The sequence below is a fragment of the Rhinatrema bivittatum genome, chromosome 6, assembly GCF_901001135.1.
Source record: "Rhinatrema bivittatum chromosome 6, aRhiBiv1.1, whole genome shotgun sequence".
NCBI lineage: Eukaryota > Metazoa > Chordata > Amphibia > Gymnophiona > Rhinatrematidae > Rhinatrema > Rhinatrema bivittatum.
The window spans coordinates 2,442,374-2,468,875 of NC_042620.1; the positions used below are offsets into that span (position 1 = coordinate 2,442,374).

Genomic DNA, 26,502 nt, shown 5'->3' on the forward strand with positions numbered 1-26,502 from the left:
AGGTAGTAGATGCAAGCATGACTCTTAGCCTACGGTAATGAAGGTAGCAGGTAATTGCCAGCTGATGTCAGTCACAGAATGGAAGTAGGTCCGTAGGGTGAAGTCTTCCTGTAGATAATTGATCTCCATATGTCAAAAGTGTAAATGTTGTTCAGGCTTAGTTGAACTGGTAGTGTAAGTCACTAGTGGTGAGAATCATGATTAAAGCAGAGCGGAAGTATTGTAGGCACAGAAATTCTTGTAATTGCCTTTCTGGAGAGGGCCCTTAGGCAAGAGTGGAATTTAGCGATGTTTGGCAAGTTGATACTCGAGCTGGAGTGGTCCTTGACTGATGGTAGAGGTGTCCGATGCCAAGAAGGCAGGACAGGACCCAGGCAAGACAGGCCAACAGAAGAAGGCTGACGGACTTGGTAGATGAAGGACATCCTCTGGACTACTTGAGAGCAAGCCGGGAGTAGGCACACTTAGACAGGCACCTTACTTGGATGAAGAAGCTTGCAGCGGATACCAGAGTCTTTTAACAACTAGCATCAGATGTAACTCCATTTACAGTAGAGAATGTATGGGAAGAGCTGGGGAAACTGAATGTTGACAAAGCCATGGGGCCTGATGAGGTTCATCCCAGGATACTGAGGGAGCTCAGAGATGTGCTGGTGGGTCCGCTGTGTGACCTGTTCAATAGATCCCTAGAAATGGGAGTGGGGCCGAGTGACTGGAGAAGAGCGGTGGTGGTCCCGTTTCACAAGAGTGGGAGCAGGGAGGAGGCTGGAAACTACAGACCGGTTAGCCTCACCTCGGTGGTGGGAAAAGTAATGGAGACGCTGCTGAAGGAAAGACTAGTGAGCTATCTACAGTCAGAAGAATTGCTGGACCAGAGGCAGCATGGATTCACCAGGGGAAGATCCTGTCAGACAAATCTGATTGACTTTTTTGACTGGGTGACTAGGGAACTGGATCGAGGAAGAGCACTCGATATCATCTACTTGGATTTCAGCAAAGCTGTTGATACGGTCCCGCACAGGAGGCTTGTGAATAAAATGAGAAGCTTAGGAGTGAGTGCCAAGGTGGTGGCCTCGATTGCAAACTGGTTGAAGGACAAAAGACAATGTGTGATGGTAAATGGAACTTACTCTGAAGAGAGAGCAGTGTTAAGAGGAGTGCCGCAAGGATCGGTGTTGGGACCAGTCCTGTTCAATATCTTTGTGAGTGACATTGCTGACAGGATATAAGGTAAGGTTTGTCTTTTTGCGGATGACACTAAGATCTGCAACAGAGTGGACACGCCGGAAGGAGTGGAGAGAATGAGATGGGATTTAAGGAAGCTGGAAGAGTGGTCGAAGATATGGCAGCTGAGATTCAATGCCAAGAAGTGCAGAGTCATGCATATGGGGAGTGGAAATCCGAAAGAACTGTATTCGATAGGGGGTGAAGGGCTGATGTGCATGGAGGAGGAGAGAGACCTTGGGGTGATAGTGTCTAACGATCTGTTGCGTTCGTGCCTGTTCTCGCCCTCGCACCACCCTCTCTATCTTAGAGGTGACTCCCTTCGGGTCTGACGGACAGATGCTGCCACGGCTTCTCCTCGCAATACTTCCTGGAATCCCCGGGCTGGCCTGACGCTGCGGATCCACCATGTTCCTGATGACATAAGGGCGCGCGCGCGCTCCAGAGTTTGTACCGGCAAGGGCGCGAACCTCGGGGACGTCCCCCCGTAGTGACATCATCCGCTTCCACTTTAAAAGGTCTTTCCTTGCTACTATGAATTGAATTAGCAAGGGGAATTCTTTCTCTGCTGCTCTGCCTCCACCACCTTACCTAGGGGTACCCACTCCTCGGGGGCCCCGCTCTCACTTCTTGATTTCAGATTGCTAAGACGGGATCCGGTACTCGCTCCCGAGGGCCTACGTTCCTGAATGCTCAGAAGACTCCTTACTACCTGGAAGCGATCGCAGACGTGAACACAGTGAGTTCTATTATAAATAGGAACCGGTACTTGCTCCACGAGGGCCTATGTTCCTAATCTCCAAGACTTCCTTCTTTCTAAGACGTTATCGCAGGTACGGAGATTGTGAGTCATTATTGCAGATTGCAGATAGGAACCAATACTCGCTCCACGAGGGCCCATGTTCCTAAATTCCTTCTCAACTCTCTTCTGTATCAGAAGCTATCATATATCTATATCTTGTGCATTACTATTATAGATTGCAGATAGGAACCGGTACTCGCTCCATGAGGGCCTATGTTCCTAATCTCCAAGACTCCCTTCTGTCTAAGATGTTATCGCAGGTACGGAGATCGTGAGTCATTATTGCAGATTGCAGATAGGAACCAGTACTCGCTCCACGAGGGCCCATGTTCCTAAATCCCTTCTCAACTCTCTTCTCTATCAGAAGCTATCATATATCTATATCTTGTGAATTACTATTATAAATTGCAGATAGGAACCGGTACTCGCTCCACGAGGACCTATGTTGCTAAAACCCTCCAAAGACTCTCTTCTATTCCAGAAGCCATCTGATACACAGATATTGTGAGTTCTCATTCCAGACTGTATATAGGAACCAGCACTTGCCTATGGCTCCTGTTCCTGAATATACTGAAGACTCTGTTGCATAGAGACCATTACTGATATCAATTGTGAGTGTATCATCTACTACTGGTTATGTATCCAGCACACCCTGTCTACTCACTACCTATAGTCTGTCTCTACAGCTCAGCAACCCAGAGACTGCAATTCCAGTATCTGAGGGATGTCAGCCCTGCCAGGCACATCAGCTCACTACTGCCACCTCTGGTGTTTCTACTTCCTATCTAATAAAGAACTATCTGTGTTTGTCTCCATACTCCAGCCTAGCCAGTGGTCCCTCTCAGGATATCCTCTTGGGGACGCTGTCATCTGCCATCGGCCCAGGGATTCACCAATTTACCTCAAGGGTTCATTCCTTACACTACTAGAGCGGTATTATATGACTGCCACTCTGTGGGAAGCCAACCCACTACAGAACACTAACTCTGCCTACGGAGTATTACAACTGTTAGCTCTTCCCCTTGACAGAGTGATCCATAACAGATTACTAACTCCCTGGTGGACTTATAACAGATTGCCAACGCCTCCCCGTGGCGGGATGATTTATTACAGATTCTAACTCCGCCCCTGGGGAGCAGTTTCTACAGATTGCTACTCCTAGCAGCAGGGATTGATAACAGATTGTTAACTCCTCCCGCTCCAGGAGGAGATCCATATCAGATTGCTTACTACGAGCAGCAGATTTATAACAGATTGCTAACTCCTCCCCTCCGGAGGAGAAGATCTACAACAGTGACAAGGCGATAGCTAAAGCCAGAAGAATGTTGGGCTGCATAGAGAGAGGAATAACGAGTAAGAAAAGGGAAGTGATTATCCCCTTGTACAGGTCCTTGGTGAGGCCTCACCTGGAGTACTGTGCTCAGTTCTGGAGACCATATCTCCGAAGGGACAGAGACAGGATGAAGGCGGTCCAGAGAAAGGCGACCAAAAAGGTGGAAGGTCTTCATCGAATGACTTATGAGGAGAGATTGAAGAATCTAAATATGTACACCCTGGAGGAAAGGAGGAGCAGGGGTGATATGATACAAACTTTCAGATACCTTAAAGGTTTTAATAATCCAAAGTCAATGACAAACCTTTTCCATTGGAAAAAAATCAGCAGAACCAGGGGTCACGATTTAAAACTCCAGGGAGGAAGACTCAGAACCAATGTCAGGAAGTATTTCTTCACAGAGAGGGTGGTGGATGCCTGGAACGCCCTTCCAGAGGAAGTGGTGAAGACCAAAACTGTGAAGGATTTAAACATGTTAAAATACCATATGTATAATGATCTAAGGGAGGGGACAAGGCCTGTCTTCATATCTGCAGCGCAAGTCTCTGGAAGGCCCTTGCTTTTAATGCCGAGGTCTGTTCCTGAATCCAAGTTCTGAATCCTTGAATCCTGAGTCTTGAATCCTGTTCCCAGCCTTCAGAGTTCCTTGTTCCTGCTTCCGTCCATGCCCTAGACTCAATCCAGAGCTTGCTCCACTTCTGCGTGGTTCGCGACCAGCCACGGGCAGCTGTATAGGGCGCACCTCGGTGCAGGCCTCTACTGAATCTTCGTGTTCCAATACCAAGTTTTCATCTTCTTGTCTGGAGTCTGCTTCACTTCCGACGTGGTCCGCAACCAGCCATGGGCGGTTGTGTAGGGCGCGCTGTGGTGCAGTACTCACCCTGTACTAGTGCCTGAATCCTGAATCCTCGCCTGAGTCTTCCAAGTTCTTCGAGTCTTCGTCTGAGTCTTTCAAGTTCCTCAATTCCATGACTCGTCTTGTTCCTGCCCTCAGCCTCCGTCTGGCCTCACGCACTTGTCGTTCCCAAGCGGCAGGTCCGGAAGGGCTATCAAGTGGTCGAAGGGCTACTCTTGAGACCAGCATTGCATTGCTGGTTCTCACCTGTGTGTGCAGGTCCAATGGAGGTCTGAGCCTGCCTTGTTCCAGTTCCTCGATGTTCCACGTCTCGATTCTGGTCCAGCCTTGTTCCAGCTCCTGCCCATGCTTGGACACTCTCACCTCCCACAGTGTGTGTCTTGGGGCTCCTCCCTGAGCCGTGCTGTGGTCCAAGGGCTCACATCCCTCTAGAGCAAGCAACCACACCACTGCGCTAGCAACACCTATGAAGAAAAGCTAAAGAGGTTAGGACTCTTCAGCTTGGAGAAGATAAAGCTGAGGGGAGATATGATACTTTTCAATATATTTATAAATATATTTTTTGTCTGCCGTAGAAGAGTGAGATAATCAAATTGAATTGACGAGTGAGATAATCAAATTTGCAGATGATTCAAAATTGTTCAGAGTAGTTAAATCACAAGCAGATTGTGATAAATTGCAGGAAGACCTTGTGAGACTGGAAAATTGGCCATCAAAATGGCATATGAAATTTAATGTGGATAAGTGCAAGGTGATGCATATAGAGAAAAATAACCCATGCTATAGTTACACAATGTTGGGTTCCATATTAGGTGCTACAACCCAAAAAAGAGATCTAGGCGTCATAGTGGATAACACATTGAAATCGTCGGTTCAGTGTGCTGCGGCAGTCAAAAAAGCAAACAGAATGTTGGGAATTATAAGAAAGGGAATGGTGAATAAAACAGAAAATGTCATAATGCCTCTGTATCGCTCCATGGTGAGACCGCACCTTGAATACTGTGTACAATTCTGGTCGCTGCATCTCAAAAAAGATATAATTGCGATGGAGAATGTACAGAGAAGGGCTACCAAATGATAAGGGGAATGGAACAGCTCCCCTATGAGAAAAGACTAAAGAGGTTAGGACTTTTCAGCTTGGAGAGGCTGAGGGGGGATATGATAGAGGTGTTTAAAATCATGTGAGGTCTAGAATGAGTAGATGTGAATCAGTTATTTACTCTTTCGGATAATAGAAAGGCTAGGGGGCACTCCATGAAGTTAGCATGTGGCACATTTAAAACTAATCGGAGAACGTTCTTTTTCACTCAACGTACAATTAAACTCAGGAATTTGTTGCCATTCCAGTGGAAACACTGAGAGGAGAGGATCACCTTGCTGGTGGCTGAAAGGAATCAGTAAGTTTTTGCTTGGGACATTGTCTTTTTTAAAAGTATTGGGGCAAAGTTAACTATTTGGGAATATTATTTAGTGTGTTTGTGTGTTTGTGCCTTTAATAGTCAGAAAGGCAGTGAATAAACAAGTTAGACTGCTTGCATTTTTAAATAGTCAGTCAATAAGGTAGCAGTAGGTAGGCAGTGAATAAACAAGTTAGACTGTTTGTATTTTTAGTCAGCCAATAAGGTAGCAGTAGGTAGGCAGCGAATAAACAAGTTAGACTGTTTGTATTTTTAGTCAGTCAATAAGGTAGCAGTAGCTAGTGTGTTTATTTTTAAAAGTCTGCAGAACTGAATGTTCTCCAGACTTTTAAAGAGCTGAGTGTTTGTATTTAATACTAACTGAGTGCTTGTATTGAAAAAACAAAAAAAACACAAAAAACAAACAAACCACAAAAAGTAGCCAGAAGCTAGAAATAAGCTAGGAGCAGTGTATACCTAAGTATAAAGGTTGAAAAGTTCAGCTCAGTTATTCACCTTGGAAAAGTGTTAAGGTAGTGTGATTGGGTTTGAATAGGGACCAACATTTGTTAATCAAGAGAGCAGTGAGTCACTCTGGCTGACAAACTGAAGTTAGACTGTTTATATTTCCCAACCCTCGCTCATCCCTTAGTTTATAGGCAGGTGCCACTTTCACAAAAAAAAAAAAACCCAACAAAAACTTTATTGAGAATTCGATCAGACCCCGGTAGGCCACTACCAGACACATAGTGAATTCACTAATACATTTAAAGGAAGTTAGACACATTCCTACTCCCATAGCAACCTAAAACTTAACTAGGAACTGATCAAAATTAAGATGAAGGCAGCAGTCCAGCAGCAAGAGGGGGGCTTCCCAGTCTTTTGCATCGAGTGTCACATGTATGATTTTTTACCCACCGGTGAGAAGTTGTACATGTGCACGCGATGCAAAGAGCTCCTAGCTCTCAGAGAACGAGTCCGATCTCTGGAGGCTAGAGTGGCAGACCTGGAGGAGCTGAGGCAGACAGAGAGGTATATAGATGAGACCTTCAGGGACATAGTAGTCAAGTCCCAACTTCAGACTGGCAGCCCTGGTGCTGCCTTGGAGGAAGAAGGTCTCATAATGGGAGAGCACCAACCAGGTGTAGCAGGAAAGGATCCTGTAGCAAGGACCTGCTCTCTAGGTGATGCATTGTCCTTTCGCACTGAGGATATCTCCCCAAGGCCTACTGCCCAGGAGGGAAGGGTTAGGTCGGCCGTCATAGTTGGTGATTCGATTATTAGGAATGTAGATAGCTGGGTGGCTGGTGGGCGTGAGGATCACCTGGTAACATGCCTACCTGATGCGAAGGTGGCGGACCTCACGCGTCACCTAGATAGGATTTTAGACAGTGCTGGGGAGGAGCCGGCTGTCGTGGTACATGTGGCACCAACGACATAGGAAAATGTGGGAGGGAGGTTCTGGAAGCCAAATTTAGGCTCTTAGGCAGAAAGCTTAAATCCAGAACCTCCAGGGTAGCATTCTCTGAAATGCTCCCTGTTCCACGCGCAGGTCACCAGAGGCAGGCAGAGCTCCGGAGTCTCAATGCGTGGATGAGACAATGGTGCAAGGAAGAGGGATTCAGTTTTGTTAGGAACTGGGGAACCTTTTGGGGAAGGGGGAGTCTCTTCCGAAGGGATGGGCTCCACCTTAACCAGGGTGGAACCAGACTGCTGGCGCTAACCTTTAAAAAGGAGATAGAGCAGCTTTTAAACTAGAACAAAGGGGAAAGCCAACAGTCGCTCAGCAGCACATGGTTCGGAGAGAGGTATCTTTAAAGGATACTAATGATGCATTAGAATTAGGGCATCCCGACAGTGAGGTTCCAATAATTAGAAAAGTAGTCCAAGTGCCTGTAACTAAAAACTCACCTGAGCTAAAAAATTCTAACTTATCCCTTCAATTAAAAAGCAGAATGAAAATTCAAACAAAAAACAAACTTTGAAATGTTTGTATGCTAATGCCAGAAGTCTAAGAAGTAAGATGGGAGAATTAGAATGTATAGCAGTGAATGATGACATAGACTTAATTGGCATCTCAGAGACATGGTGGAAAGAGGATAACCAATGGGACAGTGCTATACCGGGGTACAAATTATATCGCAATGACAGAGAGGAGCACTCGGGAGGAGGTGTGGCACTTTATGTCCGGGATGGCATAGAGTCCAACAGGATAAACATCCTGCATGAGACTAAATACAAAATTGAATCTTTATGGGTAGAAATCCCTTGTGTGTCAGAGAAGACTATAGTGATAGGGGTATACTACCATCCACCTGGTCAAGATGGTGAGATGGACAGTGAAATGCTAAGAGAAATTAGGGAAGCTAACCAAATTGGTAGTGCAGTAATAATGGGAGACTTCAATTACCCCAATATTGACTGGGTAAATGTATCATCGGGTCACGCTAGAGAGATAACGTTCCTGAATGGAATAAATGATAGCTTTATGGAGCAATTGGTTCAGGAACCGACGAGAGAGGGAGCAATTTTAGATCTAATTCTCAGTGGAGCACAGGACTTGGTGAGAGAGGTAACGGTGGTGGGGCCGCTTGGCAATAGTGATCATAATATGATCAAATTTGATTTAATGACTGGAAAAGGAACAGTGTGCAAATCCAAGGCTCTCGTGCTAAACTTTCAAAAGGGAAACTTTGAGAAAATGAGAAAAATTGTTAGAAAAAAACTGAAAGGAGCAGCTACAGAAGTAAAAAATGTCCAAGAGGCGTGGTCATTGTTAAAAAATACCATTCTAGAAGCACAGTCCAGATGTATTCCACACATTAAGAAAGGTGGAAAGAAGGCAAAACGATTACTGGCATGGTTAAAAGGGGAGGTGAAAGAAGCTATTTTAGCCAAAAGATCTTCATTCAAAAATTGGAAGAAGGATCCAACAGAAGAAAATAGGATAAAGCATAAACATTGGCAAGTTAAATGTAAGACATTGATAAGACAGGCTAAGAGAGAATTTGAAAAGAAGTTGGCTGTAGAGGCAAAAACTCACAGTAAAAACTTTTTTAAATATATCCGAAGCAGAAAGCCTGTGAGGGAGTCAGTTGGATCGTTAGATGATCGAGGGGTTAAAGGGGCACTTAGAGAAGATAAGGCCATCGCGGAAAGATTAAATGATTTCTTTGCTTCGGTGTTTACTGAAGAGGATGTTGGGGAGGTACCCGTAATGGAGAAGGTTTTCATGGGTAATGATTCAGATGGACTGAATCAAATCACGGTGAACCTAGAAGATGTGGTAGGCCTGATTGACAAACTGAAGAGTAGTAAATCACCTGGACCGGATGGTATACACCCCAGAGTTCTGAAGGAACTAAAAAATGAAATTTCAGACCTATTAGTAAAAATTTGTAACTTATCATTAAAATCATCCATTGTACCTGAAGACTGGAGGATAGCAAATGTAACCCTAATATTTTAAAAGGGCTCCAGGGGCGACCCGGGAAACTACAGACCGGTTAGCCTGACTTCAGTGCCAGAAAAAATAGTGGAAAGTGTTCTAAACATCAAAATCACAGAACATATAGAAAGACATGGTTTAATGGAACAAAGTCAGCATGGCTTTACCCAGGGCAAGTCTTGCCTCACAAATCTGCTTCACTTTTTTGAAGGAGTTAATGAACATGTGGATAAAGGTGAACCGGTAGATATAGTATACTTGGATTTTCAGAAAGCGTTTGACCAAGTTCCTCATGAGAGGCTTCTAGGAAAAGTAAAAAGTCATGGGATAGGTGGCGATGTCCTTTCGTGGATTGCAAACTGGCTAAAAGACAGGAAACAGAGAGTAGGATTAAATGGGCAATTTTTTCAGTGGAAGGGCGTGGACAGTGGAGTGCCTCAGGGATCTGTATTGGGACCCTTACTTTTCAATATACTTATAAATGATCTGGAAAGAAATACGACGAGTGAGATAATCAAATTTGCAGATGACACAAAATTGTTCAGAGTAGTTAAATCACAAGCAGATTGTGATAAATTGCAGGAAGACCTTGTGAGACTGGAAAATTGGGCATCCAAATGGCAGATGAAATTTAATGTGGATAAGTGCAAGGTGATGCATATAGGGAAAAATAACCCATGCTATAATTACACAATGTTGGGTTCCATATTAGGTGCTACAACCCAAGAAAGAGATCTAGGTGTCATAGTGGATAACACATTGAAATCATCAGTACAGTGTGCTGCAGCAGTCAAAAAAGCAAACAATGTTGGGAATTATTAGAAAGGGAATGGTGAATAAAACGGAAAATGTCATAATGCCTCTGTATCGCTCCATGGTGAGACCGCACCTTGAATACTGTGTACAATTCTGGTCGCCGCATCTCAAAAAAGATATAATTGCGATGGAGAAGGTACAGAGAAGGGCTACCAAAATGATAAAGGGGATGGAACAGCTCCCCTATGAGGAAAGGCTGAAGAGGTTAGGACTTTTCAGCTTGGAGAAGAGACGACTGAGGGGGGGATATGATAGAGGTGTTTAAAATCACGACAGGTCTAGAACGGGTAGATGTGAATCGGTTATTTACTCTTTCGGATAGTAGAAAGACTAGGGAGCACTCCATGAAGTTAGCATGTGGCACATTTAAAACTAATGGGAGACAGTTCTTTTTTACTCAACGCACAATTAAACTCTAGAATTTGTTGTCAGAGGATGTGGTTAGTGCAGTTAGTATAGCTGTGTTTAAAAAAGGATTGGATAAGTTCTTGGAGGAGAAGTCCATTACCTGCTATTAAGTTCACTTAGAGAATAGCCACTGTCATTAGCAATGGTTACATGGAATAGACTTAGTGTTTGGGTACTTGCCAGGTTCTTATGGCCTGGATTGGCCACTGTTGGAAACAGGATGCTGGGCTTGATGGACCCTTGGTCTGACCCAGTATGGCATTTTCTTATGTTCTTATGTTCTTATGAGGATGTGGTTAGTGCAGTTAGTATAGCTGTGTTTAAAAAAGGATTGGATAAGTTCTTGGAGGAGAAGTCCATTACCTGCTATTAATTAAGTTGACTTAGAAAATAGCCACTGCTATTACTAGCAATGGTAACATGGAATAGACTTAGTTTTGGGTACTTGCCAGGTTATTATGGCCTGGATTGGCCACTGTTGGGTCTAGAAGCAGGCCCAACAGGGGCTTGATGGACCCTTGATGCTGGGCTTGATGGACCCTTGGTCAGACCCAGTATTGTTATGAACCCTGCCCGCGGTCCCCCCGCGAGCAGGCTCCTTACCATGCTGCTGACTTTGCCGTGCCCGACGCAGCTGGACGCCACTGAAGTCGGGCCTTCTCGGCAGCCGGAGCCATGGACTTTGTTTCCTCACGCGGCCCGGAGGCTACCCCTCTTGCTCTCTTCACCGCGGCCGGAGCCACGGACTTTTCTGCTGTCTGTCCTCGATGCGGCTGGGGCCGCCACCGACATTGTTGCCATCTTCATGGCTGGAGGCCGCAAGCCCCGAGCTGGCTTGGTGGCTGGAGCCACCCTCGGGGCTTCCTGCAGTGGCAGGAGCCGCTGCCGTTGTCGGGGCCTGCTTCTAGGCCCAGCCCTGCTTCTTCCACGCTGACGTCAGTGCAGGACCACTGTCCACGGTCCTGCACAGCTTCCTGCTTCCTGCCTCTATGTGCGCAGCCACGCCTCGCTGCAAGATTTAAAGGGCCCACAGCCGGATATGCCCTGGGCCCCACCTTCAGACTGTTTCCTGTACCAGCCCTATAAAAGGGCTGTTCCTGCATTCCAGCTTCACCTTGCATTGGAGTTACTTCGCTTCTGGAGGCTCCTGCCTGCCAGCGCTCCGTCAGGTCCTTTGTGTTCCTCGTGGGAGCTCCTCGTCTTGTCTCGTCTGCTTCTTGTGCCATGTCTTCGTCGCCTGAGGTCCTCGTCCAGGTCTCCTGATGTCTCGTCGTCTGATGTCCCATTTCCTGATGTTCCAGGTTCCTTGATGTCTTTCTCCTCTGCTCTTGAGCCTTCTGTTCTGCTGGCTCTTTGGATCTCCTGGTTACGCGTCTTCGTCTTTGGAGTTGCTGGTAGTGGACTTGTGTCCTGTGCTCCTGAGCCTTCTGTCCTGCCAGCCCTTGTGGTTCTCCGGATGACACCGGTTCCGTCATCGAAGTCCTGCCTCGGCTGGATTCCTTCCTGTGCTTGTCCTGCTCTCTGCGTGGTCCGTGACCAGCCTCTTCAGGCTGTGTAGGGCGCGCAGTGGGGCAGGGTGGTCCGCGACCAGCCCATTGGGTCTGCCCGTGAAGGTGGGCTGTGGAGGGCGCCCTGAGAGATAGTGCCAATGCCTAACCTTCCCAGCTTCTCGTTTCGTCTGGACTTTGTCTAGTTCCTCGTCTCGTCTGTGATGCCGTCACATCAGCTTTGTTTGTCATGTCTTCACATCAGCCCTTCGTCTGTGATGCCGTCGTATCAGCCCTCGTCTGTGATGTCTTGGCTTCAGTCATAGTCTCATGTCTTCGTGCCAAGGCCTCCGTCTGCCCTCATCCTCAGGCTGGCCTGCTGCTCCATGCCGATTCTAAGCGGCAGGTCCGAAAGGGCTTGGAACGGTCGGAGGACTGTTCACCTTCCAACATCATCTTGTTGGCTCTGGGAGTTTGCAGGCTCGGCAGAGGGTAAGACCTTGTTCCGCCTTGCTGGGACACGCTGCCAACCCTCGGTTCGGTCCTGGATTCATCCGGGGTCGGGCCGAGGCCCAAGGGCACACGAAAACCCTTCTGTAACAAGTATGGCATGTTCTTATGTTCTTAGGTCTATAAAATGAGTGGAATGGAACAAGTAAATGTTAATCAGTTGTTTATTCTTTCAAAACGTACACAGGGGACACACAATGAAGTTACTGTGTAATACCTATAAAACTAAGCAGAAAAAATATTCTTTTACTCAACACATAATTAAACTTTGGAATTGTTGCCAGAGGATGTGGTGAAAGTCTGTGTTTAAGAAAGGTTTCTACAAGTTCCTGAAGGAAAAATCCATTAACAATTATTAAGGTAGAGTTGCAGAAATCCACTGCTTATTCTTGGGATAAGCAGCTTGGAATCTCTCTAGCGTTGGGATCCTGCCAGGTACTTGTGACTTGGATTGGCCACTGTTGGAAACAGAATGTTGGGCTTAATAGACCCTTGGTCTGACCCAGTATGGCAAGTCTTATATTCTTATGAATTACAAGCACTAGTTCACTACCCACCTTATATGCAATTCTTCTATGATAAAATGGTTCTTAGAACACATCCCAATTTCTTACCAAAAGTAATATATTCCTACTTCTTTCCAAAACCTCATGCTCATAAGTGTGAGAAAACTTTGCATACATTGGACTGCAAAAAAGCTTTGGTTTATTATAAATGCCATACACAATCCCACAGGAAAACATCGCAACTGTTTATCTCTTGGCTACAGCTGTGCCAACAGACTTGGCACAGCTGTACCCAAGAGAATGCTTTCCAACTGGATTATGAGTTGAATTCAATTCAACTATGCAGTAGCTGGATTTGATTTTGCTATTCCAGTCACAGCTCACCAGGTTAGAATAACAGCTTTCTCCACTGAGCACCTCAAAGAGGTTCCAGTTGAAGACATTGGTAAAGCAGCTACTTAGTTATCTGTGCCATCTATTCATTTCTCACTATTGCCTAGATGCCTTGACTTCCACAGACAGTGCAGTAAGACAGGCAATATTAGACCACTTGAGATATAAACAGTCTCCTCTCCACGGTGGGGTCTGAGTAGCTCTTTTGCAAGCCTCAGCTTGGGACTACTCACAGATCATGGCTAATTCAGCCCTGTTTTTCAATAGAAAAAAGCAAGTTTGCTTACAGTAAATGGTATTTTCCATACACAGCAGGATGAATTAGCCATGAGATGTCCACCATATCCTTATACTAGCTTTGAAACATACTGAGGAGACTCTGAGGCAACAGTCACATGGGAACTCCTGCACATGCTCAGTACAGCTCAAAGCTCTACTAGCTTGTAGAGACAGTTCTGTTCAGTGCTGCCTGATAACATCACCCACAGATCATGGCTAATTCATCTGCTATTTACGAAAACACCATCTATGGTAAGCAAACTTGCTTGTATTACAGCTATTAATTTTACTGCAATCACTTGGATTTGTTAAGACAAATGTGGAAATTAAATCAAACTAAATAAACAAATAAAATTATGAGGGCTGTTTTCCCACTGTCTGTATTGGGACTAAATTCACAGATACTTTTTACACCAGTTCTGAAAAAGACAATGCACAGTACTTTCACTTTGAAATGTAATATTTGCATGTCCCTTTTGTGCAGCTAGAATAAAACACTTAGCATATGATTTCGTGGTATCGAGTCTGTCTCCCCCCATCCTGTAACCATGTCCCCTAACTGCACCTAATAGTATTGTCATATTGCGGGAGGGCTGGTTCCAGACAACTGACTCACAGAAATGGCTTTGAATTGTCTTTCTTAGCCCCAATACTGGGATCCCTGTTTGAGCTCACATTACTGGATTACAGATGTGTGATGATTACAGAGTCAATTAGTGAGGGATTACAGATTCAGACTGTTGCAGGGGTCCGATTACTGAGCTAATGATAATTATTGGGGGTCCCTTTAGGGGGTTATCCTGCCTGGATTCAATGCTCTTCGGGTCACGCAGGAAACGAAAGGTCAGCACCAGGTGCTGTGGAAGGATCTGTACCCTGCAGACAGGACTCACAGGGGAGAGCACGTCCCCATCAAATCGCCGCACCGGGTTGGGCTTCCTGCGATACGCTGGCTCTGGCCGGTAGCTGGACTTGTGCTGGTGATGAGGATGATGAGGAGGCTTCTTCTTCTTCTCCCTCTGCTCTCCTCGCTGCTTGACACGCATCAGCTGAACACGGCGCTGCTGGTGGCTGATGATCACTGAGACAGAAATTAGATGTCAGCCAGGGCGGATACTACATATTAAGCGAGACGCGCAAAGCACGATGGGACATGCAGGGTTAACTGGGCCAAACAGGATGTCCAAAGCAAGATGAGACAGATTGGACATACAAAGCGATATGTGAGCCAGACAGGAGGTCCAAATTGAGATGTGACACATGGACATGCAATGTGATCCATGACAGATAAGATCTGTGACATGCGCCAGACCGAGCAGAGCATGTTATGTGAGAGTGGGCATGCAAGGAGACGTGGGCTAGGTAGGACAAGTGACGAGACAGGAAGAATATGTAACGCAAACAGGTCAGACAGGACCTGCAACATGAGTCTATTGTCTATCTGTTTGTGACAGGGGGTGAAGAGAGGATTATGGTGTTGAGGCTTCCTTGTAAAAGACAAGCAGCATGAGATGAGTCAGATGGAAGACACTACATGAGACAGACAGCAAGGGATATGTGATATACAAAGTGTCACACTGTACATGCAATGTAAATTGCACCGCATTAGATAGTACAACATGACAGCCACACAATGTAATAGGAGACATCCCTGACTTACTAACCCTTGGGGACCTTACCTTCAGACCAGGGCTAGTTCCCCTGGGACCCTTACACTTGGTGTGGGAGCACCACCCTCTGACTTCCTATCTCTTGGGGATCCCTACTATCAGGCTGGGACTAGCTTCCCTAGAACTCTGATACTTAGTTTAGGAACACATGCCCTGAGCCTCTTCCTCTTGGGAGCCATTACCCCCAGATTGGGGCTAGCTCTCATGGGATCCTTACATAGGGAGGATAACTTTTAAAATATGCATGCATGCCCATATACACATGTATATGAGAACATGAAAATGTACGCCGATATTTCATAACCTGCACATATACAATGTACACAGGTTCTAAAATCTATGTAAATGTATCCTGCAATATGCACGCGCATGTAAAAAAAAAAAAGCGAATACATTATTGCACTTATCCAGACAAATTCCAAGTTATCCAGATAAGTAGCAGCACTTATCTGAACAAGTTACGACTTATCCAGCTAAGTAGCAGCAAAGGCATTACTTATCCGGATATGTCTTAAAACGCTACTTATTATGTCTAAAAGTGTTACTTAGTCAGCTATTTGTCTTAGCTGGATAAGAGCACTTTTTAGACTTATCCGACTATCTGACTTAGCCGGATAAATAGCGTTTTAAGACTTATCAGCATAAGTAGCAGCAAATGCACTACTTATTTATTTAAAAGCACTTATTACCCATCCTTCCTACGTTCAGAGCGGAGTACAAGAATGAACAAATAGATGTTTGGGGCGGGGTATTATATAAAACATATACAGCCACTGGAAAAAGGGGAATGGCAATAAAGAATCTTAGGGGGGGAGAAGAAAAATAAGCATCAAGGGCGTGAGATTGGTTGAGTTAAGGAGTCAGAGGAGAGAGGGTGGAAGTCTAGGTAGCATCAGCTGGAGGGGGACAAGTTGAGGGCAGTCAGTTGTCATCTAGTTTGGGGGGAATGCTTTCTTGAAGAGTAAAGTTTTTTGGGCTTTTTTGAAGAAAAGTCTTTCTCGGAGAAATGCCTTTGGTAGGCTATTCCACAGTAGTGGGCTGGCAGAGAAGAATTCACATTCCCTGGTTTCCTCGAGATGGGTGAACTTTGTAGGCGGAGAGACTAGTAGCATCTGGTTGGACGATCTGAGCTGTCGGGAGGGGGCGTGGATTTCTATTGTTGAGGAGAGCCTTGGGGAGCTTAAGTTATATTCGCGGCGTGGATGATCACTACAAGCTTATTGTATTTGGAAGGGGATGGGGAGCCAGAGGAGAGATCTAAGAACAGGAGAGATGTGATCTCGTGTGAGTGTCGGTAAGGAGTCTTGCTGCTGAGTTTTGTATGATCTGAGGTGAGTGAGTGGTGTATAGAGGTAGGCCTGTCAGGAGGGAGTTACAGTAATCAATCCCCAAGAATAGAAGTGATTGAAGGACCGGTCTGAAAACAACATATGCGAGTAGGGGCTTGAGGTGAAGTAGCAGGCATAGTTTATAAAAGGAGGAGTTGGTAATATTTCTTATATGGTTGCACATGGAGAGAGAGGGGTTGATAGTGACTCCAAAGTTTTGTACGCTTTGGGAGATGGAGATGGAATGTGAATCAAAAGTGATATGATGGGGGTGCTGACAACTGGATGGGGTGATAACATGATTTCCATTTTAGATGTGTTGAGAGCTAATTTATTACTATGTAGTCATTTCTGGATCACTGTAATGCAACTGTTAAGGAAAGCTTCAGTCAAGGCCCATGTTTCCTTGAGAGGAAAAAAAATTGGATATCATCCACATAGATTTTATAGTGTACTCCAAAGTCAGTTAGGGTGTGGCATAGTGGGGTTAGATAAAGGTTAAACAGTGCAGCAGAGAGAGCAGACCCTTGGGGTACTCCAGAGCTCAAAGGCGTCAAAGAGGAGGTAAGGGATTCAATTTGGACTTGTTGTGTCCTGTTGCTAAGGTAAGACGAGAACCAGGCCAGCACCGAACCAGTAATCCCGATGGTGTGCAGTCTTGAAAGTAGGATGAAGTGGTTGACCGTGTCAAATGCAGCAGAGATGTCAAGTAGGCATAGAAGGAATGAGGAGCCGTGGTCTAACGTCTCATTGTATCAAAGCTGGATAGTAGTAGCAATTCGGAGCTGTGGTGTTTCCTGAATACGAACTGGTGTTGGTTGAGGATATTATATGAATCAATGAAGTCACAGATTTAGTGGAGAACTGCAGTTTCTAGTCCTTTGGCCATGAAAGATAGGGTGGATATCGGGCAGTAGTTGGATGTGATAGTTGGATCTGCTGTTGGTTTTTAAATTATGGGTCGGACTGAGGCTTGTTTTAAGATATCAGGGATGACGCCATGTTGTAGTGATGATTTTATGAATTTAGTGACAAACGAAGTAATATCCAGTTGATCAGTTTGAGTAGGGATGTATTACACGGGTTAAGGGGGTTGGACGAATGTTTCAGGTTGTCAATGATCTTAGTGGTATCCTCGGTTGTGATGTCATCGAAGAATTCCCAGGCTGGGCCTTGAATTTCTGGATAACAGTTGGCTTTTTCGTAAGCTGAATTGTTAAAGGTGCTAATGATAATTGCTGTTTTGTTGGTAAAGTGAGTGGCAAACATTTCAGCAATGTTCATCCCTGGGATGGTGGGAGGAAGAGTGGAGGAGGTCGAGCTTGGGTTGATTATCTTCTTAACAGAGGTATATAATTCTCTGGGATAGTTTTGTGAGGCCAACAGTTTTTTACATATGTAGGATTTCTTTGCAGCATTAATGGCCTCTTGATATGATGTCAATTTGTCATTGTATGGGGTTTTATTTGTGTGGGTTGGGTCTTTCCTCTCCATTTTCTCTCATATTTCTCTCATATTTAGCCAGTTAAATCAGAATTTCCAGGCAAGATTTAACTGGATAAATCAGAATTTATCTGGATAATTAGCATGCAACTACTATATTCATGTATTTTTATGACTAACTTTAAAACATACTCATGGAGATTTTGCCTGCATAATTTACATGCATTTACGCCCTGTAAGTCAGCTTTTACATGTGTAAATTGAGAGATTTACTAACATGCACGTGACATTGAAATTACCAGTTTAACCAATTGGTCTACCAGTTTCCTAAGCCCATCTGCAGATTGAGACCCCCCGTCTCTTCAGCCTGAAGTCCTCCCTAATCCTTTCAGACCATTACCCTTGAACTGGGGCTAGCTCCTATGGAACCCTTTCACTCAGTGTGGGAGTACCAGCTCAACTCCCTAACTCTTAGGGACCATTACCTTCAGACTGTGGCTAGCTCCCCTGGGACCATAACACTTAGTGTGAGAGTACTACCCTGACTCCCTAACTTTGAGGACCACTGCACTCAGATTAGGGCTAGCTCCTCTGGGACCCTTACACTTGGTAAGGGAGAAGCTCTCCCTGACTCACTAACCCTTGGGGACCATTAACTTCAGATTGTGACTAGCTCCCCTGAACCTCTATACTTAGTGTGGGAGTACTACCATGGATCCTAACCCTTGGGGACCATTACTTTCTGACTGGGATGAGCTCCTCTGGGACCCTTACGCTCAGTGTTGGAGTACCACACCCAACTCCCTAACCCTTGGGAATCATTACCCTTAGATTGGGGCTAGCTCCTCTGAAACTCTTATGCTCAGTGTGGGAATCGCTTCCTCCATTATCTTTACCTTTGAAGACCCTTACCCTCAGTGTGGGAGTAGCCCTCTGCGGTGACCTTCCATTGTACCAGCACTCCCAGCATGCTAAGAATGGGCCAGATGCTAAGGATGACCCAGCTGTACCAGCAGATGGGCTGTGTTGGCGCTACCTTCACCCGTTCATAAACGTATTGCACCAGGAGGAAGACCTCGATGAAGTAATCCACTGTGACAGTCATAATGGCACTGCCAAAGACTGCAGTGGAAAGCGTGGTGAAGAAGCGCTGCCATTGCAGGGTGAGCACAGCGAAAAGCATGCCCACACCCAGCAGCAGACCAATAGGGACCCAGACAGTGCCAGGGTGATAAAACTGTTCCATGATGATGAGTGCTGCCACAGCCACCAGTAGGCCCAGCAGCAGGCCAATCATGAAGAGGCCCACACTGCGAACCAGCATCGTGACCAGGCCGCAGAGAATGCCAATCCCCAGTCCAATGCCAACACTGGCCTCCACACTCAGCTGTGTGTCCAGAACCCGCTCCTTGTAACACAACATGAAGATAATGATGGACCCAAACATAAGCCCAGTGAGGAACATCACAGCCTTAAAGCAGCGATAACCTGGAGGAGAGACAGAGAAAGTGAGTGTCAGCACAGCCTTAAAGCAGGGATAACCTGGGAGGAGGGATAAGGGAGAGAGCATGTCAGCACAGCCTTAAAGCAGGGATAACCTGGGAGGAGGGATAAGGGAGAGAGCATGTCAGCACAGCCTTAAAGCAGGATAACCTGGGAGGAGGGATAAGGGAGAGAGTATGTCAGCACAGCCTTAAAGCAGGGATAACCTGGGAGGAGGATAAGGGAGAGAGCATGTCAGCACAGCCTTAAAGCAGGGATAACCTGGGGGGAGGGATAAGGGAGAGAGCATGTCAGCACAGCCTTAAAGCAGGGATAACCTGGGAGGAGGGATAAGGGAGAGAGCATGTCAGCACAGCCTTAAAGCAGGGATAACCTGGGAGGAGGGATAAGAGAGAGAGCATGTCAGCACTGCTTTAAAGCAGTGATAAGCTTGTGGGTGGTGGAGAGAATGAGTAGAGCAGGGATAACCTGTGATTGGATTGTTAGCACAACCTTAGAACAGTGATAACCTGGGAGGGGGTGGAGGGAGAGAATCAGCACATACTTAAAGCTGCAATATTACAGAGGGGTTAGAAGGAAAAGTTTGTCTTCTATGGATAACATTAAGATCTGCAAGACTGGACACATCTAAAGGGGTAGAAAAATGCAACGTGATCTTAAAAAGCTTGGTGGCTCATATTCATAGGCTTGGCAGCCCGTAGAAAGTGAAAAGTTTTCAGAGTCATGTTTTTGAATTATAGAAATGCAAAGGAGCAGTACATGATAGGGGATGAGAGCTTGATTAAAACCAAAAGGGCATTGTTCAAAAAATGGAAAGGAGAATCAAATGAAGAAACTGGGCAAGAGCATAAGTCCTGGTAAGTTGGATGCCTCTGTGGCTACTGCTGCTCTGTGCAGTGTTTTGCTGCCTGAAGGTGGAACACCAACTACTGGCCACTGGCATCCCGCTCCGTGAATGCCTCTGTGGCTACTGCCGCTCTGTGCAGTGTTTTGCTGCCTCCTCTTTATTCACGTCCTCTAGACTTGATGGATCCACAGTGTTTATCCCACGCCCCTTTGAAGTCCTTCACAGTTTTAGACTTCACCACTTCCTCCGGAAGTGCATTCCAGGCATCCACCACCCTTTCCGTGAAGAAATACTTCCTGACATTGGTTCTTAGTCTTCCTCCCTGGAGCCTCAGCTCGTGACCTCTGGTTCTGCTGATTTTTTTTCAACGGAAAAGGTTTGTCGTTGTCTTTGGATCATTAAAGTTTTTCAAGTATCTGAAAGTCTGAATCATATCACCCCTGCTCCTCCTTTCCTCCAGGGAGTACATATTTAGATTCTTCAATCTCTCCTCGTACGTCATCCGATGAAGATCCTCCACCTTCCTGGTCGCCCTTCTCTGTACCGCTTCCATCTTGTCTTTGTCTCTTTGTAGATACGGTCTCCAGAACTGAACACAGTACTCCAGGTGAGGCCTCACCAAGGACCTGTACAAGGGAATAATCACTTCCCTTTTCTTACTCGATATTCCTCTCTCTATGGATCCCAGCATTCTTCTGGCTTTTGCTATCGCCTTGTCGCATTGTTTCGCAGACTTCATATCATTAGACACTATCACCCCAAGGTCCCTCTCCTGCTCCGTGCACATTAGCCTTTCCCCCCCCATCGAATATAGTTCATTCGGATTTCCACTCCCCATATGCATGACTTTGCACTTCTTGGCATTGAATCTCAGCTGCCATATCTTCGACCACTCTTCCAGTTTCCTTAAATCCCGTCTCATTCTCTCCACTCCTTCCGGCGTGTCCACTCTGTTGCAGATCTTAGTGTCATCTGCAAAAAGACAAACCTTGCCTTCTATCCCGTCCGCAATGTCGCTCACAAAGATATTGAACAGGACCGGTCCCAACACCAATCCTTGCGGTACACCACTTAAAACCGCTCTCTCTTCAGAGAAAGTTCCATTTACCATCACACATTGTCTTCTGTCCGTCAACCAATTTCCAATAGATTAGAAAGGTTAACTTACATAATAACTTCGAAGTGTTAACATTTAACATGTGATTTGGAGAAAAATTAGAAATAAAATAAAGTGACACAGAGATTTAACTATTTACAGTGCTTATAATCAATAAGTATTACAATATAATTTTAATATTGAAGCATGAATGTGTCTAAGTATGTATGTGTGTAAGTGTGAGTGATCCCATGCTACTTGTACATGTTTCATGTTATGTAAAGTTTGATAATAAAGCTTCTGTACTCTCATTCATATGTATGGTTTAGAGCAATAATATTTGACAGTGTGGATAGTTTCACCCACATTGTCTACCTGATTTCAAAGTATTATCTGCTATGATGCCTAGATCTTTTTCCTGGGTGGTAGCTCCCAATATGGAACCTAACATCGTGTAACTACAGCAAGGGTTATTTTTCCCTATATGCAACACCTTGCACTTGTCCACCTTGTGAGGCTGGAAGACTGGGCATCCATTTGGATGCCCAGTCTTCCAGCCTCACAAGGTCCTCCTGTAATGTATCACAGTCTGCTTGTGATTTAACTACTCTGAATAATTTTGAATCATCCACAAATTTGATAATCTCATTCGTCGTATTCCTTTCCAGATCATTTATAAATATATTAAAAAGTAAGGGTCCCAATACAGATCCCTGAGGCACTCCACTGCCCACTCCCTTCCACTGAGAAAATTGTCCATTTAATCCTACTCTCTGTTTCCTGTCTTTTAACCAGTTTGCAATCCACGAAAGGACATCGCCACCTATCCCATGACTTTTTAGTTTACGTAGAAGCCTCTCATGAAGAACTTTGTCAAATGCCTTCTGAAAATCCAAATACACTACAACTACTGGTTCACCTTTATCCACATGTTTATTAACCCCTTCAAAAAAATGAAGCAGATATGTTAGGCAAGACTTCCCTTGGGTAAAGCCATGTTGACTGTGTTCCATTAAATCATGTATTTCTATATGTTCTGTGATTTTGATCTTCAGAATAGTTTCCACTATTTTTCCAGGCACTGAAGTCAGGCTCACTGGTCTATAGTTACCCGGATCGCCCCTGGAGCCTTTTTTAAATATTGGGCTTACATTGGCCACCCTCTAGTCTTCAGGTACAATGGATGATTTTAATGATAGGTTACAAATTTTAACTAATAGATCAGAAATTTCATTTTTGAGTTCCTTCAGAACCTAAGATGCATACCATCCGGTCCAGGTGATTTGCTACTCTTTAGTTTGTCAATCTGGCCTACTACATCTTCCAGGTTCACAGTGATTTCATTCAGTTCGTCTGACTCATCACCCCTGAAAACCATCTCTGGAACTGGTATCTCCCCAACATCCTCATTAGTAAACAAGGAAGCAAAGAATTAATTTAGTCTTTCTGCAATGGCCTTATCTTCCCTAAGAGCCCCTTTAACACCTTGGTCATCTATCGGTAGTTATACGTGATGAGGTCCATATTATTTCTTCCAGTGCAGCTGTGCTGGTCAGCTGGATAAACTTATCTAGCTAACTAGTGCTGTATATTTAGCAGAGCAGCGCGGCACTCAATATATCCGGCTATTTTAAAGTTAAACCAGATAACTTTAGGACAGCTTATGGCCTGATGAGAGGTGGCCGGATAATTCGGTTGTCTAACTCTGAATATTGAGTTAGCCATTTAACTTATCTGGCCAACTCGACTCCTCCCCGATCCACCCATTCCCTGTGCCTGACTTAGCCAGATAAATGAGATATAAGCTGAATAAGTAGGGGTACCCTCACTGCCTTGTGACTTGATTTCCTCCCCCCCCCCCCCCCATCATGAAATTGCAAAGAGGTCACGATGGCCTTGCAATCCCCACCCCACATTCCCTCCTACATTGTAAAAATGAACCATTGCCGCAGGTCACCCTTCCCTTATCCCTCCCTCCCAACTAGATCTGAATACCTCACCCCCACCCCCAGACCCTCCCCCATCTCCCGGGCACACATATGCACGTAAAACACACCCATCGTGTGTGTGTGTGTTCCCAATTTTAAGTGGTTACACGAGCAAACGTAGTTCACATATCTTCCTTAGGGACTTTGCTGGCTTTACCAAGCATAGGTAAAATGATTTTAAGAAACTCGGGTGCGTGAAGGGGCAATCTGTTTTATCAATTAGCTCATCAGCTAGGCCAGCCTAAGACCCCTCTGCCTCTTTAGTCTGCGTACACCCCAGTTTCCCCAGACACCTCATACCGTCATTTTAGGCCTAAAAAGAGATTTCTGTAGATTTACACCTCATCAAGAGCAGAAGTAACTGTACCTGGCTAACAGCCCGCCGTGCGAGAATATGGAGGCCCCTTCCTCCCGCTAACCCAGCAGGTTTGCATCTCCCAGCCTTCACCTGCCCATCTAAATTGTGCTGAATTTCGTCAGGACACGTGCAACCTCCATTCACTCCTGCCCCAATGGCTCCAATTTTCAGAACGGCATCAGCTGACCCAAGGCTCCCCTGCCACCAAAGGGACTCTGTTAGTTGGCAGGGGGTCAGTGCCTCCATATTGCTGTCAAGGAGTTTCCTATACTGGAGAAGGTGGTTGGTGCAGAATGAGGTCCCCAGAAAAGTTGTACTCAAGGCTTCTCGAAGAGCAGAAAGATAAGCAGGTCAGGTACAAGTCTGGGAGTTTACTTCCAATTATACTGAGTGAGTAACACATACAAGCAAGCCGGCTTTCATCTTGGTAATAGGGAACCAATTGCTCCAGTCCAGACCTAAGGCTCAATGATGTCCAAAGACAGGTAGCCCCAATCCAGGTGAGGCAAGCAGGGTCACAGGCAAAGAAACCCAGAATCAGACTGCAGGACCAGAGTCCTATATAGATAGCTACATAGATAGCAGAGAGCTATGCTGGATATGCGTGAAGTATCAGGCAGGGGAGAAAGACTGATGCTTCACACATATCCAGCATAGCTCTCTGCTTCAACAGCAGGGGAGAAAGACTGATGCTTCACACATATCCAGCATAGCTCTCTGCTTCAACGGCAGGGGAGAAAGACTGATGCTTCACGCATATCCAGCATAGCTCTCTGCTTCAACGGCAGGGGAGAAAGACTGATGCTTCACGCATATCCAGCATAGCTCTCTGCTTCAACGGCAGGGGAGAAAGACTGATGCTTCACACATATCCAGCATAGCTCTCTGCTTCAACGGCAGGGGAGAAAGTCTGATACTTCACGCATATCCAGCATAGCTCTCTGCTTCAATGGCAGGGGAGAAAGTCTGATACTTCTCTTTCAATGCATATCCAGCATAACTCTCTGCTTCAACGGCAGGGGGAATGAAGAAAAGTGGATCTATATACAGACAACAACCAACAAGGACTGAATTACATAGTCTGGGTAAACAAATAAGCATGGGTGTAGCTTGCTTATTGTGGCGGTTACTACCCCTAACTAATTAAGCTAGATATTTCACTTAGATGCAGTTCCAACACTGCTCTCTACATTAATGGTGGGAGTACAAGGGAAATAGAACCAAAAGGTTACTAAGAGCCGAGAGTAACAGATAAGTATGAGAAAAAAAAAGTGTGAAACTTGCTGGGCAGACTGGATGGGCCGTTTGGTCTTCTTCTGCCGTCATTTCTTTGTAAGACACTGGGCAGTCTTCAAGTTGCTAGAAATACTTCCTTGCTGCCAGCAATGGCTTTTCACTGCTCCTCCCTCCAGCCCAGTTCCTTGGAGGTGTAGTTTCACAGGCTGCCCTTGAGGCCATTCACTCTGGAGCTTTCGTCTTTTTTTGTGTTCCAAATTTAATCTAAAGGCCAGAGCATCTGTCCTCTGAATACAGTCACGCCCACTTCAACCTCTGCAAGGACCCGATCTCAGAGATGTACACAGAGGCTCTGGGGATACACTGCAAATACATTCTGCTTACGGAGATGCATCAATGTACACGCAAGTTACGGAGAGCGCATTGGATGTACAAATGGGTTATGTGGGTGTAGAGATATGAGCACAGGTTACAGTTACAGATTACAGGGGTACAGGGGGGGTTACAGTATCCTCCAGTACTTACCAAAGAAGCAGTAGATGACACCAAAGAGGCAGCACATGGCGCAGACCACAGATGGGACAATGTCATATCGGCGCTGAATCTCCTGCTCACAGCTCTGCAGCCACTCCTGGCCCACGTCATGAGGAAGCAGTTTGAACAGAAGAGTTTGCACCGTAGAAGTCATGGTGCGCCCCAATACCTCCCCAGGTAGGGCTGTGACAGGCAGCTCCATCCCAGAGTCAAGAGGAACCTGCAGGGAGCAGGGAGAAGTGAGAGGTCTGCAGCAGGACCCCAGGGCCACACAACCTCCTCCATCTCAGCAATTCACCGCTCCTGCTCTAGAACTAGAGATCCTACAAACCCTTAGTGTCCACCTGGCCCCGGAAGATGAAAGGCAGTGCCGTGCTGTGTTGTGACTCCAGCTCACGTCTTCCATTCCCCGAGTATGCACAACCTCTGATTCCCAAACACTGCTGCTCCAGGAGGCCACAAACCAGTGGCGGGGCCAAGCTGGAGAGCGCACAAACCCTCAGAGAGTTGTGAGTGAAGACCAAGGGAACCAAGCTCCAAAGGAGGATGGATCTGCCTGACCTGAAAGCCCCAAAGGAGAAGGCAGAATACGCTGCCCTCTGTCCCCAGGCTTCTGTCACTGGATCCCGTAGGGCACTCAGAGATGATCCATTGACTGATGAACCATGAGAATAAGGGGGAGCCTGTAAGATAAGGAGGGCCGGGCCCGGGGTACTGCTCTATGAGGGTTCAATTCCCGGCCTCGGCCACGGCTAGGGGAGCATGAGGAAAGCATCCCCAGCACATCAGCGGGCAGAGGCAGGATTTCCTGCTGCACAGGCTGGGGAAATGGGAGGGGGATTATCCCCTCCCCAAATAACTGTGAACCAAGATTAATAACACCTCAGCCCAAAGAGTCTGCTTCCCTACTCCCCACCGACTGCCCCCATCCCTCCCTACTCCCTACTCTCCACTAATCCTCCCTAAACCCCTCACCCCATAACTCCCTACTCTCCACTAATCCCTCCCTAATCCCCTCACCCCATAACTCCCTACTCTCC

General features: G+C 45.9%; 1 protein-coding gene across 1 annotated transcript in view; it reads right to left on the reverse strand.

Annotated features, from left to right (window-relative positions):
- Positions 1-25,670, reverse strand: part of TMEM198 (transmembrane protein 198) — a 39,187-nt gene extending 13,517 nt beyond the window's left edge. Inside the window, exons 1-3 of the mRNA XM_029604884.1 lie at positions 25,454-25,670; positions 18,813-19,388; positions 14,353-14,540 (exon numbers count right to left, since the gene is read on the reverse strand). Coding sequence (XP_029460744.1) covers positions 14,353-14,540; positions 18,813-19,388; positions 25,454-25,664 — 975 coding nt within the window. The 5' untranslated portion in view covers positions 25,665-25,670. The remainder of the gene's footprint in view (positions 1-14,352; positions 14,541-18,812; positions 19,389-25,453) is intronic.
- Between the last annotated feature and the right edge of the window lie 832 nt (positions 25,671-26,502).